At 59.3% G+C, this 23589-nt stretch overlaps 1 protein-coding gene across 1 annotated transcript in view; it reads left to right on the top strand.

Annotated features, from left to right (window-relative positions):
• LRP5 (LDL receptor related protein 5) overlaps positions 1-23589 on the top strand; it is a 121806-nt gene that overhangs the window by 52736 nt on the left and 45481 nt on the right. The window contains 2 exon segments of the mRNA XM_047775070.1: positions 12114-12510; positions 14372-14543. Coding sequence (XP_047631026.1) covers positions 12114-12510; positions 14372-14543 — 569 coding nt within the window.

Below are 23589 nucleotides of genomic sequence, written 5' to 3'. Positions count from 1 at the left end.
GCACTTCCCTCTTGGGGACCGGGGGGGGGGGGCGCGGGGGACAAAGTAGAGGCTGTGTGTCCTTGACACCTTCTGGGGGTGGGGCACACAGACAGGATGGGAGAGTTGGGACTGACTCCCTGCCTTTGGGCTGAGGGGCGTCTCGTGTCCCACGGCCCTGGGGGTGGGGTGATACCTGCTGGCTCCAGGGTGCCGTGTGCCTGGTGCCCCAGCCCCTCCTGAAGTGGCCCCAGCGAGGGTCCTGTAGGTTCTGAGACTGGAGGGCTGTCTTGGCCACTGGCCCCTCCTGAGCCCTGGCTCTGCTGGGGGCTGGGTGAGCCCCAGGGGGGCCGAGCAGGCCGCCGTCCCAGAGCCCGGCCGTCCAGCGCCGGCCTCCCTGCCCCCTCCCTCGTGGCCGCGCAGGCGGAGGTGCCCAGCTGGCTTTGGTTTGCCCCATGTTTTTCCAATTATGTGGAATGGGCTAAAAACAGCAGTAGCGGGGCCGTATTTGGGAGTTCCCACCGCTGTCCGAGGAATGTCGCTGCCCTCGCCCCCACTGTCCCGGGGGCCGGCCCTTTGTGGGACGTGCCCTGTTCTTCTGACTTCTGTCCCTCTGCCCTCCTCATCGCTGGGGGCTTCTGGGCACGTGACCCGGGGCCCGGGTCCAGGGCGTGTGGCCTCACCCCCGGGGGGTGGCCAGCCCGGGCTGGGGCGTTCCCCGCTGCCCCCCAGGCCTGTGCAGAGGGGGCTGCACACGGGGGCGGGAGGCGTGGGCCTGGTGGTTGACGGGGCTGCCCGCCGCACCTCGGCCGGGACTTTTCACAGATGTTGGCGAGGCCAGGGAACAAAAAGACGGCGGGGCTGCGGCCGTGGGAGGAACAGAGGCGTCCGCTGTCGGGTCTGACGAGCAGACTGACAACTGGGCCCCTCGCATCCATCCGTCTGTCCGGGAGGATTAGCCGAGGCTCAGGGCCGAGGAATAAGGGGTGCGTTTGTTCCCAGGCTGGCTGTCTTGTCACTTATCAGGGAAGTAGGTCGGAGGCAAAAGAAAGGAGGCCCTTGTGGCTGCGGCTGCCGCCGCCCGGGCTGTGATTGGCGTTGACTCTGCAGACAGAAGGCAGCTGCTGTTCTCAGCCATGGACCGTGAATTTTTAATAGCACGAAAATCAGACTGCACAGTCCCAGGAAACGGTGTCACAGGCCCCAGCTCTAACTTGCTTTTTTTTTTTTTTTTGGGAAATTGAGGTACAACTTGCAGACGGTAAAAAGCACAGCTTCTGAGTGTATGGAAGGGTTTGTCTCGAGGAGCTCTGGCCGTTGTGTCCCGTCTGCATAACCACCGGCCCACGCCAGACACTGAGCAGCCCCACCACCCAGAAAATCCCCCAGCGCCCGTGGCAGCCCCCTTCCCCCTCCACGGGGGCAGCCGCTGTCCTGGTGCCCATCACCGCGGATTAGTCTTGCCTGTTCCGGAACGTCAGAGAAATGGAGCCACACAGCGTGTGTGCTTTTGTGTCTGAGTCTGAAGACTTTAAAATTGAATGAAAGAGGAGAGGGGAGCAGGCCATACTCTTGGAAAGAAAACACCGGCATCGTGGGGCTGGGCCGTGAGACACGGCGCCTCCTGGGCAGCCCCCTCGGTGCCCTTGTCCACGGGCCGCAGTCAGACAGCGATCACCCCCTCCCCCACGAGCCCCGTCCCTCCCAGCCTGCCCGCTGTTCGCCTTGTTGCCGCAGCCAAGCGCAGCTCCAGCCTGGCCTTAGACTGACCTGCGGGCTCAGGGGGCTCCCTTTATCTTTGGAGGCCAGCCCTGGGCTCTCAGGGGCCAGGCCCCAGGGGACCGCCCCCCTCCCCGCCCTGGGCCACTCAGAGGAAGGCCTTGCCATGCCAGCCCCGCCTGGCCACCTGCCCTCTGGTGCCCTCTCGGGCTTTGGTGACAGCTGCAGGTTCCCTGTCTGGGACCCACTGATGGGGTCCTTGTGCCTTATGCCTTTTCTAATTCTCTGGAAGCAGCACCCAGCACACCTGGCCCCGGGTGTGCTGGGCCGAGCCCTTGGGCTGCAGGCTTGTTAGTGCAGAGAATCGAGGTGCTTCCTTTCCACTCCTAGCTCGCGGGCAGCCCACCTGCGCCGCTGCCTCTCTGCCCACGGCATGGAGCACCTTCCCATGGGCTCAGGCCTCCACTCAGCATCGCCAGCCCAGCTGGGAGGTGTTTCGCTCTGTTCCCATCTCCACGGGGAGGGGGGACAGGTGGACTCTGCCTTCCCGCGGGACCCCTGTCAGGCCCAGAAGAGAGCTGGGAAAGCTGGTTAGTTGCCCTCAGGAGCATCTGCTCTGCCAGAGCTGTCGTCCCTTGGTCGTCCTGGAGCCGGGAGCGACTCTGGTGACTGTGCCCAGTGGGGCTGCCCCAGGTCCCCCCCGTGCCAGCCGCAGGGACATGGTCTGGTGGGAATCCGAGCATCCGCCTCCAGCCTTGATCCTCCCTCATGTGGCTGCGGCCCCGATGAAGTGCAGTGCTTTCCTGCCTCGTCGACCTGGGAGTGCCAGTCAAGATCGGGTCTCCGAAGGTGCCTTACAGATTGTAAAGTGGGGTGCTCTTTAGTTGAACTGTGAGAACTGTGGGTGCTTGACCACCTCTGAGCTAGAGAGGCGGCATTTTCATACAGCTCAGCCCACTCTGTGAGTTTGGCCTCCACCGCTGGGCAGGCTGGGCGAGCTTAGTGTTTCTCGGGGGTCACCGGGCAGGCACACTTCGGAGCCCTGTGCTCCTTGCAGGGGGCTGTGGGAGAGGGTCTGGGACCGGCCTGCTTTGTAAGCACGGACAGTCAGCATTCAAGGCCACGGGGGACAGGGCAGAGACAGGACTGGAACCCAGGCAGCCTGGCCCAGGGGCCGCGCCAACCCCTGCCTGCACCGCCTGGGCCCGGGAGCGCCCACGTGCCGGGCACCAAGGTCACTTATGGTACACCTGTGGTCCGCCTGGGCTCAGAAAGGCCCTTCGTGTGGGCTTTTTAAAGAACTGAGCCACCCACCTGAAGAGGTGGGACACAGCCTTCTGCAGGCAAGTCACCAGCTGTTAGACAGCCCCCTCCCCGCATTCCTGCGTTTCGGGGGACCAGGCTGCCTGCCCACTTTGCCCTGCCAACCACGCTTTGTTCGTAGGTCTCTCTCCTGACCCCCGCCCAGCCTGCTGAGATGGCTCCTTGGGTGCGTGAGTTCAGTGCCCCTGGGAGGGGACATGCTCTGGGGCGGTTGCTTCGAGCCCCAGGGCTCACCGGCTTTGTCATGGGACCCTTGCAGCCTCACCGGGGGCCTTATCCACACCGACGTCCCCACCTGTGAGGGGACTGGCCAGGTGGCTTGCTCAGGGTCCCCCAGTGAGGAAATGGGCTGGGAGCCAAAGTTGGGTGTGACTTTGTATGGGGCTGCCTGTGTGGCGAGGGGCAGAAGGACCACGTGAGGAGCCTGGGGACAGGGCAGGAGGGGGCTGGCTCTGGGGGGTGGGGGTCCCAAGCCTGGCACTGACCCTGTCGCTCTCTGGCCACCCCCTGGCTTCTGGGCAGAGGGGTCATCCCATTTCAGAGCTGTGCACTCAGGCCCAGACTCCAAGCGGGGTGCCTGCCTGGCGGTTCCAGGGGGCTGTAAGCCCACCCTCCCCCCGCCTCCTCCCCTAGTGCTGGCCAGGCGGCCCGGGGCGGGCCCTGCGGGTGGACAGCTGCTTGGGCTTCAGGTTTCCAGCCAAGCCAGCGCCCGGCCCAGCCACTTCCTCTGTGCTTTTGACCCTGTGGTCACTCCGTGTGGTTTCCTGGGCCAGGGTGCCGGGCTGTGGGGTCGGTGTTTGTCCAACCACTTACCCCAGGGGGGCGGTGGAAAAAATCAGTTGCTAAAGAAGCAAAATAAGCCAGCTGCCTGCGGACCACGAAGCTGTTTCTGACCTTAGGAACTGCCGTGTGGACGACGGTGGCCTGTGCTGGGACCAGGCTCTGGCCCCATGGCTGCAGCCCCAGTCATGGTCAAGGTCGGCGCTGCCTCCTGTGGGGGGGCTGCGAGGGGGGAGACGGGCTAAGGAGCCCCTGGAGCTGGGACCACAGCTGAGGACGCCTCAGGCCGGCGGGAAGGCTGGTCTCGCTTCCGACTGCAGCAGGAAAAGAAGTCGGCAGGAGGAACCGTCCAGGGGGTGGTGCTGGCCTTGGGGGCGAGCATCCTCGTGGGGGCTGGTCCTTCCCTGGGGGTCGTGACCTTGAGGCTGTGGTTGGTTCCGTGAGGGACGGATGGGATGGCCACCGACCTGCTGGGTTGGAGGCTGGGAGCTCAGGGGCCCTGCCTCTCTCACCTGGGTTGATTTGGCTGGTCCGTGCCCTGGATGTGCTGTTATTTTGCCCCTTTTCCCATGTTGGGGTGTGGAGGGAGGGGATTAACCGTGAGGCCCTTTTAGCTAGGTCCCCACGCGGGGTAAGTCCCACCCCCGGACCCTAATTTGGAAATTGGGTCTTTGCAGAAGTAACCCAGCTAAGCGGGCGGTCCTGCTGGATCAGGACGGGGCCCTAACCCCCGTGACGGGCACCTCGTGCAGGGGACCCCCAGGCGCCGCAGGGGGCCGTGGCTGCTTCTGCTCCATCCTTTCCTCCTGCTGCTGTTCTTCCTCCCAAAAGGCTCAGAACCTGGAGGCCAAGGTTCACCATGCGTGGCGATTTGATGGAGGCCTAGGGTGCTCCCCAGCCCCCCGTCGCCCAGGGAGAAGGACCCCGTGGGTCCCCAGGGTCCAGATGCACCTCTCCTCCCAGACTCACCTAAGGATGAGCCCAGCACCCGTCTTCGGAAGCCTGGCTTTCCCCTTGTGATGAAGTGACATTTATCTTCACGGGAGAAGGGGAAACATCATTAAAAAAGAAAAACAGTGGCAAAAACAAAAAGCACCCATAATTTTGCCACCCGGAGATCGCTGCTGTTAACCTCTTGAGGTGTTTCCTTGTCTTTTTGTCGATGCACACGTCCCGGTTTGTGAGATTTGTTCTCGTTGTAGGTGCAGCCTCACAGCCGACTTTCCTTTTTTTGGAAAAAGTTTTGGATGAAAGTGTAGCTGATTTATAGGTTGTGTCCCTTCCTGCCGTACAGCACAGTGGCCCAGTCATGCACATGCACACATTCTTTTTCTCATGCCGTCCTCCGTCCTCTATCACGAGAGATTGGATGTAGCTCCCTGTGCTATAGAGAAGGACCTCATTGCGTATCCTTTTTTTTTTTTTTTTTTTTTTTGGTCCTTTTAGGGCCGCAACCGTGGCATATGGAAATGCCCAGACTAGAGGTTAAATCAGAGTTGTAGCCGCCGGCCTACACCACAGCCACGGCAACGCCAGATCTGAGCTGCATCTGCGACCTACACCACAGCTCACGGCAACGCCGGATCCTTAACCCACTGAGCGAGGCCAGGGATGGAACTCAGGTCCTTACGGATACGAGTCAGGACCGTTACTCCTGCTTATCCATTCTAAATATAGTCCTTTGCACCTACCAGCCCCAAACTCCCCATCCATCCCACTCCCCCTCCGCCGCCCCAGCAACCACAGGTCTGCTCTCCACGTCTGTGAGTCTGTGTCTGCTCTGCAGACAAGGTCAGAAAGAGAAATACAGCTGCCTTGCCCCCTTACCCTAAGCCGGCTTTTCCTGCCTCTGCCCTTCTCCAGAGTCTGCTGTGGGGTGCCCTGTAAGGAGGGACCAGGACCCCAGCCCTGTCATTTATGAATCTTGAGATTAGCGACAGGGTTTGGGTTTTGCCGTCTTCACGAAACCTCGGGGACCCTCTGTGAGCAGGAGCCCACGTGCATTTCTAGCTGCTGCCTTGGGCTGGCTTCTCAGAGGGGAAGTTACCGGGTTGCAGGGTCTCTGAGCCGTGTTGCCGTCTAGGAAGCGAGCACCCGGGACAGCCCCCTGGGAGGTGGGGACATGCTGCCCCCACGCTGAGCGTGAAAGAGTCTTCTGATGGAGCTGGTGGCCGTGGCCTCTCCCTGCCACTAGCGTGTTACCGAGAGGTTGCCTGTTTCTCGTGGTTGCTGGTGGTGTATTTTTTTCTTCTGCTCATTTGCTTGTGGTCTTTACCTGTTTACTGTTGGGGTCTGAGGAGTTTTCTTTTTGATTTACATACCTTTTAACTTCATTTTTTTCTCTTCTTCTTTTGGCCGCTCCCACGGCGTGTGAAAGTTCCCAGGCCAAGGATGGAACCCAAGCCACAGCAGCGACCCAGGCTGCTACAGCGACACCCCCAGATCCTTAAACTGCCGCACCCCAGGAGAACTCCTTGACTTTCCTTTTAAAAACTTAACAGGGAGTTCCTGTTGTGGCTCAGTGGTTAACGAATCCGACTAGGAACCATGAGGTTGCGGGTTCGATCCCTGGCCTCGATCAGTGGGTTAACGATCCGGCGTTGCCGTGAGCTGTGGTGTAGGTTGCAGGTGCGGCTCGGATCCTGCGTTGCTGTGGCTCTGGCGTAGGCCGGTGGCTACAGCTCCGATTCAACCCCTAGCCTGGGAACCTCCATATGCTGCGGGAGCGGCCCAAGAAATGGCAACAACAACAAAAAAGACAAAAGACAAAAGACAAAAAAAAAAAAACTTAACAGACTTTATTTTTTAGGGCCGTTTTGGGTTTACAGGAAAGTGGAGTCGAGAAACGGAGGGTTCCTCTCCTTCCGCCTCCCTCCTGATGTGGTTTCCTTATCCTTAGAATTTATTTCTAGGAGTTCCCTGGTAGCCTAGAGGTTAAGGACCCAGTGTTCTCACTGCTGTGGCTCCAGTTCGATCCCTGGCCTGGGAATTTCCACATGCCTCAGGTGCAGCCAAAAAAAAAAAAAAAAAAAACCAACAACAACAACAACAAGAAATTTACTTTTCATGTTGGAAAAAGTCACATTTCCCATACAAGAGTCAGCAATCCCCACCCACGGGCCAAATGGCTCCCTGTCTGTGGGGGCAGCCACAGGCTAGGAGTGGTTTTTACATGGTTGAAAGAAAATCACGAGCAGGAGGTCTTGTGACCCGGGACAGTGATAGGACCGTCCGGTTTCCGTGTCCACACGCAGCCTCGTGTTTGCACACCTTTGTATTGGCACCATCTGGGCTGGCTTTCGTGCTGCAGTGGTGGAGCTGAGGCTTTGGGAGGTGGCCGGCCTGCCACGCCCAGGGCATCCGCCGTCAGGCCCCCCGTGGAAAGCGCACAGACCCCTGCCAGAGACTGGAGGGCAGGCTGGAGTCCTCCCGAGAGAACGCGGCAGCCGTTCTTGTGAGTTTCCTGCTGGCACAGGCTGGGGTGGCCGCGTGGGTTGTGTAGCCAGGCTCCTGCTGTGGGCACGGCCTGCTATTTGCATGAGGCTTCCTTGCACATGGGGCTGGACTCCGAGCTCCCCTGGCGTTCTGCTTGCAGCCTGTGTGACAACTCAGACTCTCAGGGGTCCCCAAGCTGAGAGCAGACACGCCCACCTATCCCCTCACTCTCTGCTCCTCGCATGTTGGGGTTTGAATAGCGTCCCCCTCAAAAGACATGAAGTCCCACCCCCGGACCCTAATTTGGAAATTGGGTCTTTGCAGAAGTAACCCAGCTAAGCGGGCGGTCCTGCTGGATCAGGACGGGCCCTAACCCCCGTGACGGGCACCTCGTGCAGGGGACCCCCAGGCGCCGATGCGTGGGGAGGAGGGCGCGGCGAGATGGAGGTGGCGATCGGAGGGGGTGACCGCAAGCCCAGGAGCGGCAGGGAGCGCTGGCCCGAAGCCAGGCGGGGCGTCGCCCCAGAGCCTCAGAGCGGCACCTTCATCTCGGGTGTCTGGCCCCCACACTGCGGGCAACCCACCTGGCTTGCGGGGCTGTTTCGGCAGCTCTTCTGCCTGTCTGCTCACGTGTGTCAGCGCGGGCCTGGCACAGAGACGGTGCCCTGTGGCTTGGTCTGGATGGAGGTTGGCAGGGAGGGCGATGCTGAGCGGGTCGTGTCTGTGGCCCTGGGCCACCCCTCGGGTCTGCTTTTCCGTTTTGAGGAGGACACTCTGCCAGGAGGCTGCGCCCATGCCCTGAACCTGGCCCCCGGGCATAGCCATGCGTCCCTCTTTCCTGAGTGTGTGCAGAGCGGGGCGGGGCGGGGCAGGTCCGAGCCGCCTGGCCAGCCGGCAAGGGCAGCTTTCGCTTATTTTGGCAGCACCGGGGGGCAGGCTGTCAGTTTAAACAATCCCAGAGAAAACCGTTTGGCCAAACGCTTCAGTTCTAAACAGTTTACCTTCCTGGTGTTTAACAAACTCCTCCCCAGACGCTGTGCCTGGTCCCGGGCTTGGGGTTGGTCTCTCTTCCCGTGGCCGGCCCAGTGCCCTGTGCCCACCCCAGGGGTCCCAAGGCCAGGCTTCTGCTCACACCTCATTCCCAACAACCTCGGACGTCACCTGTGGGCACCTGCCATGATATGTCTGCCTGCAAGGGTGCCCAGGCCGGCGGTCCCCTCTGTGCAGCTGCCCCCCACTGGCCTGGCCCTGGGTGGCACACCCCATGCCTACGGGCTGGGCATGAGGTGCCCAGACCTTTGGGCAGACAGGCCTGCATGCCGCTCTCCTGGGGGTCCTATTCTCTGCATTTTTTTTCAACAGAGCTCAAGTGAAACCTCAAAGGCTCTGCGACCCAAGGGGTGTCAGAGAAAGCCCCTCCCACTTGAGAGTCAATTAACACCTTCGGATTTACCCCAGCAGTTGATGACTGCCTCCGCCACAGAGACTTAACCCTAAGCAATGCTGACAATGGGCTTCCCTGGTGGTGGGGGTGGTGTGCTTGAGGCTTTGTATCAACCTGGTTGCCCGAGGGCTGGGGCCGGGCACACTTCGCCCTGGTGGCTCTTTGCCCACTGGGGACACTCTGCTGGAATCTGCTGCGTGGTCACAGCCACGTGGATCCCAGACCCCTCTGTCTCAACCAGCGGCCCCCTTCACAGATACCCGTGACCCCAGCTTCCCTTCCTAGACGGAGGCACTAACGGTCTCGCGTGCTGAAGGTCTCTGTCCTGTGACCCCAGGGGTGCCCCTGGGGACAATGCCCGCATCTGTTTTTCCCACCCCAGGTCCAGGGCCTAAAAGATACAGTTGGGGTGACTGAGCCAGCTGTCTGACCTTGGGCTTCTTGCCTGTGCCGATTCCAGGGATTGAAATGTTCACCGGACCTTATTTTCCCACTGGCTGCTGTGTGCCCTTGGGTGGGAAGCTCAACCTTTCTGTGCCCCGGGTTCTCCTCAGTAAAGTGGGGCACAATCACATTTCAGAGGTTGGTGTAAGGATTACGCTATTTGGGGCAACTGTGTCTAGAGGATCATGGGAGCAGGGGTGGGAGCCACAGGCTCAGCATGTGTTTTGGGGCCGAGGGTCGGGTCATGTTGGGAGCCGATATTTTCTGTGGCACTGGGCAGAAGTGCCATTTGAGGTCAGATTTGTCATCTACACTCTTCCATGTGCACAGCGAGGCTGTCCCAAGCCTCAGCTTGGGAGCCAGCAGCCTGTTGGGACAAGTACCCTGGGGCACAAGGCTCTTCCTGGCCATGTCCTGGGGAGCTCCCTCCGGCCCCCAACCCGACCCCGGGAGATTAAGGCAGAACCCTCCATAGAGTTTGGTTTATGGTCCTCTCGAGTCAGAGCTAGATGGAGACTCGGACACCTTCCACCACAGATGAGGAAACCAAGGCCCAGAGAGGGTCGGGGACCTGCCCGGGTCCTCCACTGCCTGCCTGGGTGTCCCCAGCCCGGGGCTCAGGAAGCCACCGCTGTCCGCATGCGCCCTCTAGCGGGGGAATCGGATTATGAACTCTGGGCCTTGAAATGCAGGGCAGGGAACCCCAGAACCACTCTGCAAAACGCGGGGTTCTCTGGTCTCCACCCTCCGGGCAGGAAGCCCAGTCTGTTGATTACGGACTGTGTGGACCCGGTGGCTGCAGAGCCCAGGCCTGGGGGCCTCATTATGATGGAGGTGCTGGACCCTCCCCCTCCCTCACTGTCGTGAGACTTCAGGCAGCTTCTTCCCTGTTCTGGGCCTGTCATCCAACCAGGCGCATGGCCTCAAAGTCTGGAAGCGGTCTCTGCGCCTCATCTTGCCCCTGTGGGTCCTTGGGACCAGAAAGGACCAGAGTGAACTAGTGCATGGGGACCCAGCTCTGGGACGGTGGGCGCCCATCCTGACTCCAGCTACCTCTGGAGGTGTCCAGGTCAGGGCTGCCCCCCTCCCCCAGCCCCTGGATCCCTGAGCCTGCGTGAGGCCACACCTGCTACTTCTGCTCGAAGTCGTGATGAATCCCAGGGAGGGTGCAGGACAGAGTCAAATGTGCTTTTATTCAGGGCAAGTCGTGGCATTCTCAGACGCTGAGAATGTTGTTGCCAGTAACTTACCTAACACGGGGTCGTCCTGGGAATTATGGTCTGTAATAGTAATAGTCCACTCTGTCCGACATGCTGTGATGCTCTGTGGGGGGAGAGAGTCGGAAAGAGAATGGCTGTGTGGGCACGTATCACTGAATCACTTCGTTGCACAGCAGAAGTCATCACGACCTTGTAAATTAACTCTACTTCAATAAAACTGTGAAAAATGAAAAGGAAAAGGAGTTCCCGCTGTGGTTCAGCACTAACGAACTCGACTAGGACCCATGAGGACTCGGGTTTGATCCCTGGCCTCGCTCAGTGGGTTAAGGATCCAGCATTGCCGTGAGCTGTGGATGTAGGTCGCAGACGCGGCTCGGATGCCACGTTGCTGTGGCTGTGCTGTAGGCTGGCGGCTACAGCTTCGATTTAACCCCTTGCCTGGGAACCTCCATATGCCGCAGGTGCAGCCCTGAAAAAAAAAAAAAAAAGTCTCTTAATAAGTCAAGAAAGAAAGAACATGTTCCAAACCAGTCACATCCTTGTTCCAGGCTGTAAAGGCTGAGGTGTACCTTTCTCTGAGTTTGTTCTGTGTGGAGTCAGTTGAAGCTGGGTATCAGCCGCCAGCTTCCACCCCTTGCTGCCGGGGCACATGCTAGTGGGTGATGGCGCCAGAGTTGGTGGGGGAGGTGAAGGTCCTCACTCCGGGGGCCCTTGTACCACTGCCTGCAAGGAGGAGCCTTGCCAAGGCCCCTCTCTTCCTGAGATTGTTGCCCGCTTTCATGCCACTGCTGACCAGGAGTGGCCTGGCCCTGGCAGGAGCGGCTCCAGACCTTTGGAGAGCTGTTTAGATCAGCAAAGAGTCACCTGGCCCAGACCGAACACCCTCTGGGTGAGTCCTCACAGACTGGGTGTCTCAAGCCCCAGCGTCCAGCGCGTCCTGGCTGCTATTCCGTAATCCGCATCGACCAGCCCCCAGCGGAGCCCAGGCCCGTCCCCAGCTGGGCTTCTCAGCGCTTACCCACAGCAACAGATGGCCTGTGGTGTCACCCTGGCACGGCTTCCCAGTGTAAACAGATCAAAACAGCGTCACTTAAGTCATAAACAAGGGGGCTGGAAGTCACAACAAACCAATACACAGCAAAACGCAAGGCCACCAGGGTGACAAAGGGGAAGATGGGGCAACGGCCTCCAAGGTGCTCACCTGTCAGTGAGATGCCCACCTGGGCAGGACGGGACCTGGGATGACGTGTGCTCTTGGGGCCTGAGGCTGCCTTGCTGGGTAGGTGTGGGGAGGCAACGGTGGGCTTCGGGGAAGAAGCAGCGTTCGGGCTGAGCCATGAAGGGTGAGCACGTAGAAGGTGAGGTCCGGCGGGGGCTCTGAGGAGTACGGTGGGCGAGTGGGGCCTGGAGCCCAGTGCCCGCTCGGGACTGCAGTCGCGGCCGGTTTGTGGCCAGGAGAGGGGCTTGCAGGGAAGAAGGAGTTCTGAGCGTGAGGCGCTTCTTACGCAGCGGTTGGAGCTGGTGGCTGTGTGGCTTTCAGAGGGCTGCTTAACCTCTCTGTGCTTCTGTCTGCTCGTCTGGACGATGGGGACACACACAGCGCTGGCCTCAGGGATCTCCTTCAGGATGAACGAGTGGCTGCGGAGGGAGATCACAGCAAGCGTTCCCTGACACGACCTGTCATCGCAGGGGCGTCCCCGGGGACCCGGCAGAGCCCCGCCACGCCCACCGCAGGCCCAGCTCTGACGCCCCCGCTCCTGTGTCCGCAGGGGCCGAGGAGGTGCTGCTGCTGGCCCGGAGGACGGACCTGCGGAGGATCTCGCTGGACACGCCGGACTTCACCGACATCGTGCTGCAGGTGGACGACATCCGGCACGCCATCGCCATCGACTACGACCCGCTGGAGGGCTACGTGTACTGGACGGACGACGAGGTGCGGGCCATCCGCAGGGCGTACCTGGACGGGTCGGGGGCGCAGACGCTGGTCAACACCGAGATCAACGACCCGGACGGCATCGCGGTCGACTGGGTGGCCCGCAACCTCTACTGGACGGACACGGGCACCGACCGCATCGAGGTGACGCGCCTCAACGGCACCTCCCGCAAGATCCTGGTGTCCGAGGACCTGGACGAGCCCCGCGCCATCGTGCTGCACCCCGTGATGGGGTAAGGCTGTGGCGGGCGGGCCGGGAGCTGGGCGGCGTGGGGCCGGGCGTCCCGGAGCTCTCTCCCGCGACCGGGTGGGCCTGAAGGCTGGGCCGTGGGCTCAGTGCCGGTTCAGATCTTGCATTTCCAACAAGCTCGCAGGAGATGGGCCCATCTGGGGACCAGACTTTGAGAAGCTCTCACACAGCTTGGTTACATTTATAGAAAGTCCTGGAGACCTTGGGTCAGTCATTTTTCTCCCTGGGCTTCAATATTCTCACCTGTAAAAGCAGAGCCACCCTCCAGGGTGACTACTGAGCTGATGCTGGTAACAGGAGCAGCGGCCACCGCGGCCCTTACTGCACTTGAGCCGGGCCTCAGCAGGCACGTCTGCCTCCTCCCCTCCCCTGCGGGGCGGGCGCAGGATTCGGAGGAGGAAGCTGAAGCCCAGAGAGGGGAAGGGACTTGCCCAAGATCACGCAGCTGGGAGGTGGGCACTGGACCTGGCGGTCTGGTTCCAACTTCCCATTTAAGGATTCGGTGACAACCGAGAGCTTCTCCATCAGTGCAGGAGCCTTTCTGGGATGCCAGCAGCTCAGAGGATAGCGGCTGGGTCCCTTCCTACGGGCTCGTGACCAAGAACGCGAAGCTGGTGGACCTGATGGGGGAGGGGTGCTGGGCGTTCTGGGGGCTGCAGAGGAAGCCCCCTGGCCTCGATGCAGCATGAGGGACCAGGTCCTGGAGAAGGTCTGGAGGAGCTGGGAGGACAGAGGAGGGCCACCCCGGCAGCTGTCCCTGTGGGGAGCAGCGGACATTAGCCATGGTGACCCTCCCACCCCCCGGAATGCTGCTGCCCCTCAGGTGTCAGGAGCTCTCCCCATCTCCCCGGGGCTGAGGCTCAGGTGACGTGCCCATCGCGGTGCCTGGTGGCGGGGGCTGTCCGCCTGTGGAGCCCGTGCACCCGGCCCTGGCCCGGGACTGTCGGACGTGCTCTTGCTGTGGCGCTGCTTCTGTGGTAGAAGCACAGCCACGGGGGCAGGTCGCGCTGCAGCTGCACCGCTGGACGTGGCTCAGGCAGCCGGGGACGGCGCCTGTGGAGCCCGGGCCCCGGTGGGCATATAGACAGATGCTGCTTGGCGAGGTGGTTGAGGAGCAGGACTGTCCCCCAAGGAGGGTGGGTGGAGAAGCGGGTCCCTGGGGTCTGAGGGTCAAGGAGCATCACCAGCGTCAGTGACGGGACTGGGGCTCCGAGGGTGGCAGAGAGGCCCTACCCCCACGCTGCCAGCGATGGGCTGTCAGGTCACCCACTCCGGAGCTTCACTGTCCTCGTGTGTGAAGTGGGTGGGGTTCCTCCTGACCCCTGGTGAGCACCCTGAGAAATGGGGTCAGCTCAGGAGTGTGAGATCCAAGGTAGGTTGGGGGTGGAGGAAGGGGGAGAGGCCACCAGCTCGGCTGGATGCTGGGTTTAGGGCACGACTCTGGCAGCTTTCCCTGGGCTGAAGCCCCTGCCCCGGGATCCTACTCTGCTTCTTGGGGCCGCCCAGAGCATATGGCCTGCTTCGCTTTGCTCACAGGAGCCCTTCAGCTACTTGCAGGAGGCTCCATGTGCCTCTTCTCCCTGCGGGCGCTCAGCCCTCCAGCCCCCAGGTCCCCGGCAGGGCGTCTGCTGTCTTGAGTCCAAGGACCCCGCTAGCAGTGGTTCAGCCCCTGCTCTTCCCTGTGGAGCCCCCAGCCCTGCACTTGGGGCTCGACCCCCATCCGTCCCGTCGGTCCGCCTTCCCCCAGCACCTCCCGTGTGATGGGGCAGGTGTCGTTCTTGGTCCTGGGATGCAGCGGAGACAAGACAGACAGACAGCGTCACAGACACGTGCTTCTTCTCCAGCCTCATGTATTGGACAGACTGGGGGGAGAGCCCCAAAATCGAGTGCGCCCACCTGGACGGGCAGGAGCGGCACGTCCTGGTCAACACCTCCCTTGGCTGGCCCAACGGACTGGCTCTGGACCTGCAGGAGGGGCAGCTCTACTGGGGAGACGCCAAGACAGACAAGATCGAGGTGAGTCCGCCCCAGAGGGTCCCGGGGCCGTCAGCGCCGGTGGCGGGTGCAGCCGCACAGACCCTGGGCTCTGGGTGTTAAGCAGAGGCCGGGCCAGGCTGCCCCTGCACCCCGTCATACGTGCATGGGGGCATCAGATGGGGCCTGTGCTCTGCTCTTGGGTCACATAGAATCCTTGGACAAAACCAGCTTGTTATGATACGTCTCTGACGCCTGAAAGGCGTGCAGGGAGGAGCACCGTGGGCTGGACGTGGTGATGTGAGGTGTTATCCCCGGGGAAACTGGGCGCAGGGAGCCCTCCCAGCGACTTGTACACCTTCTCGTGAGGCCTGACCTATTTCAGAAAATAAAGACACCGTGACGGCAACGAGCAGCGATCACACATGCACCACCCAGCCTCGGAAATACACCATCCGCGTAGCTGAGCCTGGATTTGGCAACTGGTTCCCAAGCATGCAAAGACATTTTCTTGGCGTTTGGGCCTGTCGAGCAGGAGCCCTATTTCTCCTTGCTCGACACTGCAGGACACCTTTCTCGGGGCGTTCCCGTCATGGTGCAGCTGTGGCGAACCTGACTGGCATCCGTGAGGACGCAGGTTCGGTCCCTGGCCTCGCTCAGTAGGTTGAGGATCCGGCGTTGCTGTGAGCTGTGGTGTAGGTGGCGGGCGCAGCTCGGATCCCGAGTTACTGTGGCTGTGGTGTAGGCGGCAGCTGAAGCTCCATTTGGACCCCTAGCCTGGGAACCTCCATGTGCTGTGGGTGTGGCTCTAAAAAAACAAAAACAAAATCCCTTTCTGAGCTTGGAGACATGGCTGTTTTCCCGAACATCACGTAATCCTGTTCTGTGCGATTTTATACAGTTCACGTGGCGCCCTGTTCGTGTGCTTCGTGTGCTTCGGCAGCTGCCTTTTGCTCCCGCTGTGTGGTTTGCGGTGTCCTGACTGCTCGGTAGTTAAATCTGTCCCTGTGCGGATGTCGGATGTCCCTGGCGTTCTCGCCGCTCCCCGGCGTGGACCCCCCCCCCCGCCCCCCGGCCCCCATAGCTTCCCAGGGATTCTCATCAGCTCTGGTCAGGTCACTGCTCACTGATGTCACACCGGGGGTCGCCATCGCTCTTCTCCGGGAGGAACAACCCCCCCGCCCCCAGGGAGCTTGCTGGGGGAGGGCAGGAGTGAGCCTGTGAACGTGTGTCTGTGTCTCAGGGTTTCAAGCTGTGTTTCTAGAGTTCCCATCGTGGCGCAGGGGGTTAAGGACCCAGTGTTGTTTCTCTGAGGATGCAGGTTCCGTCCCTGGCCTCACTCAGTGGGTTAAGGATCTGTCATTGCCGCAGGTTGTAGCATGGATCACAGATGCGGCCCAGATCCTCTGTTGCTGTGGTTGTGGCATAGGCTGGCAGCTGCAGCTCTGATTCCACCCCTAGCCTGGAAACTTCCATATGGCGCAGGTATGGCCGTAAAAAGAAAGGAAAAAAAAAAAAAAGCCACACTTCTGAGCAGGACCAGGAGGGGGACTCAGGGCCAACGGGATGCCTCTCCCACGTAAACCCAGAGAGCTGCAGTTGGTACCATTTCCTGTTGGATTCTCTATAAACCATCACGTCTTTTTTTTTTTTTTTTGGTCTTTTTAGGGCCGCACTTGCGGCATATGGAGGTTCTCAGGCTAGGGGTCTAATCGGAGCTACAGCTGCCGGCCTATGCCAGAGCCACAGCAACACCAGATGCAAGCCACATCTGTGACCCACACCATAGCTCACGGCAATGCCGGATCCTTAACCCACTGAGCGAGACCAGGGATCGAACCTGCCTCCTCATGGATGCTAGTCAGAATCATTTCCGCCGAGCCACGATGGGAACTCCATTTTTTTTTTTTTTTTTTTTTAATGATCACTTTTAAAAGGATCTTGTTGCTAGAGTTTGAAGACACTTGTCTCTGGAGCCTCTGTGCCTGAAGGCGAGACCCTTGGTTCCAGCAGGGTCAGCCGAGCACGAGGCTTCGTCTCCTTGGTCACCCAGCCACCCCCCAGGAGGGGCTGGGGATTCGTGTGTCCAGCCAACACTGCTGGAGACGTCACCACTATCCCTCTGTTGACTCCTGTAGCAGTGGGTTGGTTTTCTTTTTTCTTTTGATAAAATCACATAAAATTAACCATTTTGGCCATTTTAAAGTGTAGAGCTCAGCAGCATGTAGTTGATTCACACGGTTAGACACACCATCGCCGCAACCTGGTTCCAGAACGTGTTCATCACCCCAGTCCTGTACCCACTAAGTGGTTGGTGCCCTGTCTCCCCTCCCCACCCCTCTGCCTCTGACAGCCACTAACCTGCTGTCTGCCTCTATGGATTTGCCTGCTCTGGACGCTGCACATGAGTCGACTCAGTGATCTCTTGTGTCTGGCTTCTGGCAGCAGAATGTTGGCAGGCTTCATCATGTGGTAGCATGTCAGCCCTTCATCCCTTTTCCTGGCCAAATAATATTCCACTTGTGGAGAGACCACATTTTGTTTGTCCACCTGCGGGTGGGTATCTGGTTGCTTTCACCTTTTGGCTGCTGTGAATTATATTCTTGTATGAGCCCTTGTGGACATGCTTTTGTTTGAGCACCTGTTTCTGATTCTTTGGGGCATATATATGAGGAGGGGAATCGCTGGGTCATATAGTAGTTTGATCTTTAACTCACTCAGGAACCGTGAGACTGTTTTCCACAGTCTGCACCGTTTTTGCCCACTGTCTGCTAGCAGTATAGTGTGCTCTTTTTTTTTTTTTTTTAACTTGTATTGAGGTATAGCTGTGTTCGTTTCCACTGTACTGCAGAGTGATTCAGTTAGACGCAGCCACACGTCCACTCTTTTTCAGATTCTCTTCCCACATAGACTGTCACAGAGCACTGGGGAGAGTTCCCTGGGCTATACAGCAGGTCCCCATGGAGCATCCTTTCCATATATGAGAGTGTGCAGGTGCCAGTCCCAAACCCCCAGCCCGCGCCCCCCCCCCGCCCCCCGCCTCGGCGAACATGGTCTGTTTCCGGCATCCGTGAAGGAGGTGCGTGTTCCGAGGTCCACATGTCCTCGCCGGCACTTATAAAACTTCCCTTTTTCTCGTTATTCGGGTGCGCTGTGGCGTCTGGCGGCAGTGATGGCCATTTTTCCTGATGACACGTGGCGTTGCCCACCTCCCCATGTGCCTGTCCCGAGACAACCCTTTGAGCTATGTGGCATCGTCCCCCTTTGCGGATGAGGGGCTGAGGTCCAGGAAACAGTAACCTGCTCAGGGTCACGGGGCCAGCAGGTGCTTTTGGATTTTCCGCTCTCAGCATATCCACCCACAGGCCGAGCCCCGAGCGTCACGCTGTCGTATGGGACGGACGGAAGCCTCGCGTTTGAACAGCAGCGTTGGAGCAGACGGGGGCTGAGGGGCCTTGAGCTCTGTGCAGCCTGAGCGGTCACCAGGCCACAGAGTCACCGCCATCATCCCAGTGCACTTGTCTGCCCGAGCACAGGGGAGCCCTGACCGTGAACTGGGGGCTCCGTGCTGGCCCCCTGGCAGGGTGTCAGGACACGTTGGGTTTGTGTCAGAAGTGACCTCTCCCTCTGTCCCCTTCCCCGTCCTTTTGCAGCCCCCTCTCCCACAGCCCCCTGTTGGATCGCCTCTGCGCAGAACTCCCGTTGTCACGTCCTCACACTGTCTGCTGCCTGTCTGTCCCTCCCGCCCCCTCCCCACCCCTCGGCGAGCATCTGGTCTCTCTAGAACACTCACTGACTCTCGCCTTGTGCTGAAAAAGCACCACGGCGCAGACCTGTACCCTGGGGTCCGTGTTCCAGAGGGGTGCTAAGGAGAAAGGGTGGGAGGGGGGCAGTCGTTCAGGCCCCCCTGACAGCGCCCCAGCTGCTTTTCCAGCTGCGTGTGTTCTGAAGCCTTCTCCTCTCACTGCTGTGTGTATGTTCTGTTTCCTTTTGTTTCTCGAGTCAAGGGAGGAGTCTTGTCCACCATTAATCCTGAGGTAGGAAAAGCGTCCAAACACCCCATGAGAGTTCCCTTGTGTCTTAGTGGGTTAAGAACCAACTAGTATCCATGAGGATTTGGGTTCAATCCCTGGCCTCGCTCAGTGGGTTAAGGATCTTGAGACAGCTGCAGTGTAGGTCACAGATGTGGCTTGGATCTGGTGTGGCTGTGGCTGTGGGCCGGCAGCTGCAGCTCTGATTCAACCCTTAGCCTGGGAACCTCCACATGCCGCAGGTGCAGCCCTAAAAAGGAGAGAAAAAAAGGATCAGGCCGGTCCCTGGCTGTGGGTGTTAGCCATGTGCCACGTCCCTGGATCGGGTGTGTCCCTGAGGGCTGGTCTCCGCCGTCAGTCACTGAGTGAGACCCTGGTGAGCTTGAGCTGCTTTTCTAAAGCTTCCTCCAGGGTCGCTCTGACCTGAGGACGGAAGGAACAGAAGTCTCAAGGCCGACCCACAGCCCAGGCTGTTTGGCGTGTCTCTGCAGCAGGAAGTGTCGCCTGTGTGTGGCTTATGGTATATTTGCTGGTGGCCCCGGGGGGCCACCTGGGCTCTTAGCAACCCTGCCCCATCCAGTGTCCTACCAGGATTGCAGGGAGCTTGTCTGCTGCTGCCGACGTCCCTGGCAGGCTTGTGTGGGGAGTCCCCAGTGGGGAGCGACACTCCCGCTGGGGCGGGGGGCCCAAGGATGAATCACAGACTGAGAAGTTAAAAATACATCCGTCCCCCTGCTCCTGACATTTCCTGAGTCGGTGGAGGTGACATCCGGCCCCATCAGAGGAAACACTCGTCGCAGGGGTCACAGACAGTCTGTGGGTCCCTGTCCAGGAGCAAAGAGGAGGGCGGGCACAGGGCTTCCGAGCAACGGGGCCATGAGCTGTTGGCAGGTAGGCGTGTGTGCGTGTGTGCGTGCGTGTGTGTGTGTGTGTGTGTGTGTGTGTGTGTGTGTGAGAGAGAGAGAGAGAGAGAGAGAGCCTTTTGTTACATGAAACGAAATAACTGTAGCAGTTTTAATTGGGGGTTTTGCTTCTGAGTATAATGACTCCAATGGAATGTAGGCGTCTTTTTCCTTGAAATGTGTGTTTTCGGAGGATTGGTTGTGAGTTGTTCTCCTCGCGTGGCCGAGTCATTGGAAACAGGATTCCGTGTAAGGAAGTTGCACCTCACATGACTTTCTGGGGTCCCCTGTTTTGGGGGCCGCCCTGCTGACCCCACAGCTGCAGGTCTTGCTTTTGGGAGCCCAGCTGGGGGCGCTTGTGCGGTCTGCCCGCCCTCCCTCCTGCCACACAGCCCTTGATCTGCAAGTCAGGTCATGAGCTGGTCACGGGACCGGGCCCTGCTCAGCCTGGGTTGCCTCTCTCCCACCCTGTTCCTGGGCCTGGGCTGCGGAGCCAAGCTGAGTCCGGGAGGGCGGAGGCCAAAAGGCCAAAGAGAGTGTGGCTGGTGGACACTGGGCGCCTCTGGCATCTGCCTTGACCGTTTTGACCTGACTGCCCGCAGGCGTCTCGTTTCCTTTCCCGAAAATCAAGGGCCAGGGAACTTCTAGACCCAGGGTCAGAAACTATAGCCCCCAGGCCAGAATGCCTTTTGTTTTTGTTTTTGTTTTACTTTTTAGGGCTGCACCTGTGGCGAATGGAGGTTCCCAGGCCAGGGATCGAATTGGAGCTGCAGCTGCCAGCCTGTGTCACAGCCACAGCAACACAGGATCCAAGCCACATTGAGCAAGGCCAGGGATCAAACCTGCGTCCTCACGGATGCCAGTCAGATTCATTCACCACTAAGCCACACGGGAACTCCAAAATGCCTGTTTTTGTGCCACTCTCAAATGAGGGGTGGTTTTTGTAGTTTAAGTGTTTGAAAACAAAAGAATAATATCTCCTAACATGAAAAATAATGTGAGATTCAAATTTGTCCCCCCCATATAGGGTTTTTTTTTTTGCAGTTTCTTTAGAACGTACTTGGTTGGGTTTTTTTGGCCACGCCCGAGGTGCATGGAAGTTCCTGGACCAGGGATCAAACCTGGGCCACAGCAGTGACAATGCCATATCCTTTAACGGCTCGGCTACCAGGGAACTCCACTCGTGCTTGATTGAGCCCCTCCCCCCATGTCCCCCCCACGGCTGCTTTCCCATGACGGGGACCGTGCGGCCACAAAGCTAAAGATCCTTTTCGGAAATAGCTGCCAGCCCCTGTCCTGGACCGTCGTGCCCCCTGCTCTTTCCTGGCCCCATGTTACTGGGCGTCCCGGATTCGATCTGTTGTTTCTGGATTCTGTTCTGATACTTCCCCCACCCGGGAGGCAGATGGGCAAGTCCCCTTTGTCTGCCCCCCACCCTCCATTGGGGCCCGGGAAGGGCCAAGGCTCCCGAGTTGGGCCCAGAGGGACCCGGGGAGCTGACCCATGTGCTCTCTGCGGACAGGCCTCACTGCTCTGCTCCAGGACTTGGGAAAGGCCTGGTCCAGCACAGTCGCTTTCACGGATGTGTCGGCTTTGATCAAGGTGCCCTGAAAGCTGCCTTAAAAAGGCCATCCTGGGGTCATTTATTCTCTCAAGTGTTGGAGTCTAGATGTCCTTCCAAGCTGGAGGCCTGCGAAGGGCTTCAAGAGACCCACAGTCATGGAGTTCCCGCCGTGGCTCAGTGGTTAATGAGCCCGACTGGGATCCGGGAGCATGCCGCAGTCAGTGAGTGAAGGATCCAGTGTTGCCGTGAGCTGTGGGGTAGGTCGGGGGCTGTGGTTCCAATTCAACCTCTAGCCCGGGAACCTCCATGTCACGGGTGTGGCCCTAAAAAGACCCCCCCCCCCAAAAAAAGAGAGAGACCTATAGTTGTGTGGAGAGTGACGGGGTCAAGGAGGGGCTTGGGGGTCAGAGCGAGGCCCTGCCAGCCCAGAGCCCGGGTTCTGTCCTTGTGGTGGGAGGGGTGCCACCAGCCCGGCCCTAGGGGAGCAGCTCATCGCCTCCCCCTACTTTGTTCTGGGCAACCAGAGGGGGGCAGGGGTGGGGACGGAGGCGGGGGAGAGGAAGGGCTGCGGGCCGCCAGCTGCCCTCGCTGGGCGCCCTGTCCTCGTTTCTGATCTGGGAAAATGGACTTCGTTGGCTCCGTCAGTAGAACGTGCAGGAGTGCCTGTCGTGGTTCAGCGGTAACAAACCTGACCAGTATCCATAAGGACGTGGGTTCGATCCCTGGCCTCACTCAGTGGGTTCAGGATCCAGCATCTCTGTGAACTGTGGTATGGGTCACAGATGAGGCTCGGATCTGGCATTGCTGTGACCTTGGTATGGACCGGCAGCTACAGCTCTGGTTCAGCCCCCAGCCTGGGAACCTCCATGGACTGCAGGTGCGGCCCTAAAAAGGCAAAAAGAAAAAAAATAGAACATGCATTTATTTATGTCTGGAGTTGAGTTATTAAAAGAAAATTCAGAAATTATGGGCAGAGAGAAGAACAGACAAATCTCTTAAAGAGATGGTGTTGGCATTTTGATACATAAAAAGTGTGCAGCCTTGGCGCTCCCGTTGTGGCGCAGCGGATTTGGGGCCCGACGTAGTCTCTGTGCGGATGCAGTTTCAATCCCTGGCCTTGCTCCGTGGGTTAAGGATCCGGCATTGCCACAAGCTTCAGCATAGGTTCAGACGCAGCTCGGATCTGGTGTGGCTGCGGCTGTGGCGTAGGCTGGCGGCTGTCGCTCCGACCTGACCCCTCGCCTGGGAACTTCCATAAGCTGCAAGTGCGCCATGAAAAGAAGAAAATTAAAAATGTGGAGTTGTTACTTTCCAGATGGGGGTTATCTTCTCTGTAGCCGTCATGCCCTGATCTGCCATCCCCGCCCCACCCAGCCCTGGCTGGTCCGTGTCAAGGGAGGAGCAGGGCTGTGAGCCCTGTGCTCTTGGAGATGCTCTTTCTCTTCTCCCGCCCTCGCTTCCTCGGCTGTCCTCCCAGGTGAGGGCCCAGGCATTGTTCTTTGCTTGGTTAATTTCCCTGGCGACTTGAGCTGCTCCCCTCAGTTACAGGAGGAGAGTCCGAGGTCCGTGGGGGTGCAGGGGTGGGGCAGAGCTGGGCTGGGCCCCCGGCCACAGGGCCCAGAGCTGCCTGCCCCTCCCGGCTGCCCTGGCCGTTTTGTCCTGTGCTGTCCAATGACAGAGGACCGAGGCCTTTCTGCTCAACACACACCCCATCTGTCTTAGGTGTTTGCCGCCCTGCAAGACAGAAGGTTTGCAGCTTTTCCGATGAGCTAGAAATATAATCTGGCGGCAGGAGGCCTGTTGAGACTTGCCGTTCAATTCACCGAGTCTCTTTCATCCTCGTCTGAGAGCCCAGGAGTTTGGATGTTGCATTTTTCTCGTCTTCCTTTTCACATAAGCTTCTATGGGATCATGTGGCATCGGAATCACCTCTTATCCTGTTTGTGTGTTGCGGTCGGTTGAGGCAGTTTTATGTTTGACAGTATTTTTCTCCTCTGCGGCTTTTGTGGTGGATGCTTTTAATCTGCACTGACTCTCCAAGAAAAGATTTAGCTTTTTCATCTCTGAGTAAACAGTCACTAGTGTGTCTGGGGTCAGAAAGAATCTCTGAGCTGTAGGCTCAGACTTAGAACCAGAAGCATCCTCAGCGTTCACCCTGTCCTCACCGAGCGAGAGATTCGTCCACAGGCAAGTGGGAAGCCTTGCCCGGGGCCTCCAGTATGTTAATTGTCTGACCTTTTTCAATTTAGCTTCTGTCCAGGGTGTGATCCGGTGCCTCCCCTGGCTGCATCTGGGGCAGACATTGCTAATCAATGGGCCTATCTTGGCTCCGACACCCACACCTTGGTACTCTGGGCAGCCATGGCCAGTCGATCAACATGGTGAGGGAGAGGACACCGTTTGCTCCCTGTTCCAAACCATGCCTCCTGTGTCTGCATAGCGTCCCCACCCAGGGGAGGTGGTGGGGAAACGCCCCTAAGGCGGCTCCATCACCTAAAGTGTCACTCATCCAGCTGAGCTGTGGTACCCAGCTTTGTTCGGTGGCCTGGCCAGGTGCAGCCACAGCCGGGGCCCGACCCGTCCCAGGCAGC

Source organism: Phacochoerus africanus, chromosome 4, assembly GCF_016906955.1.
Source record: "Phacochoerus africanus isolate WHEZ1 chromosome 4, ROS_Pafr_v1, whole genome shotgun sequence".
Taxonomy (NCBI): domain Eukaryota; kingdom Metazoa; phylum Chordata; class Mammalia; order Artiodactyla; family Suidae; genus Phacochoerus; species Phacochoerus africanus.
This window is presented reverse-complemented; position numbering and strand designations above follow the sequence as displayed.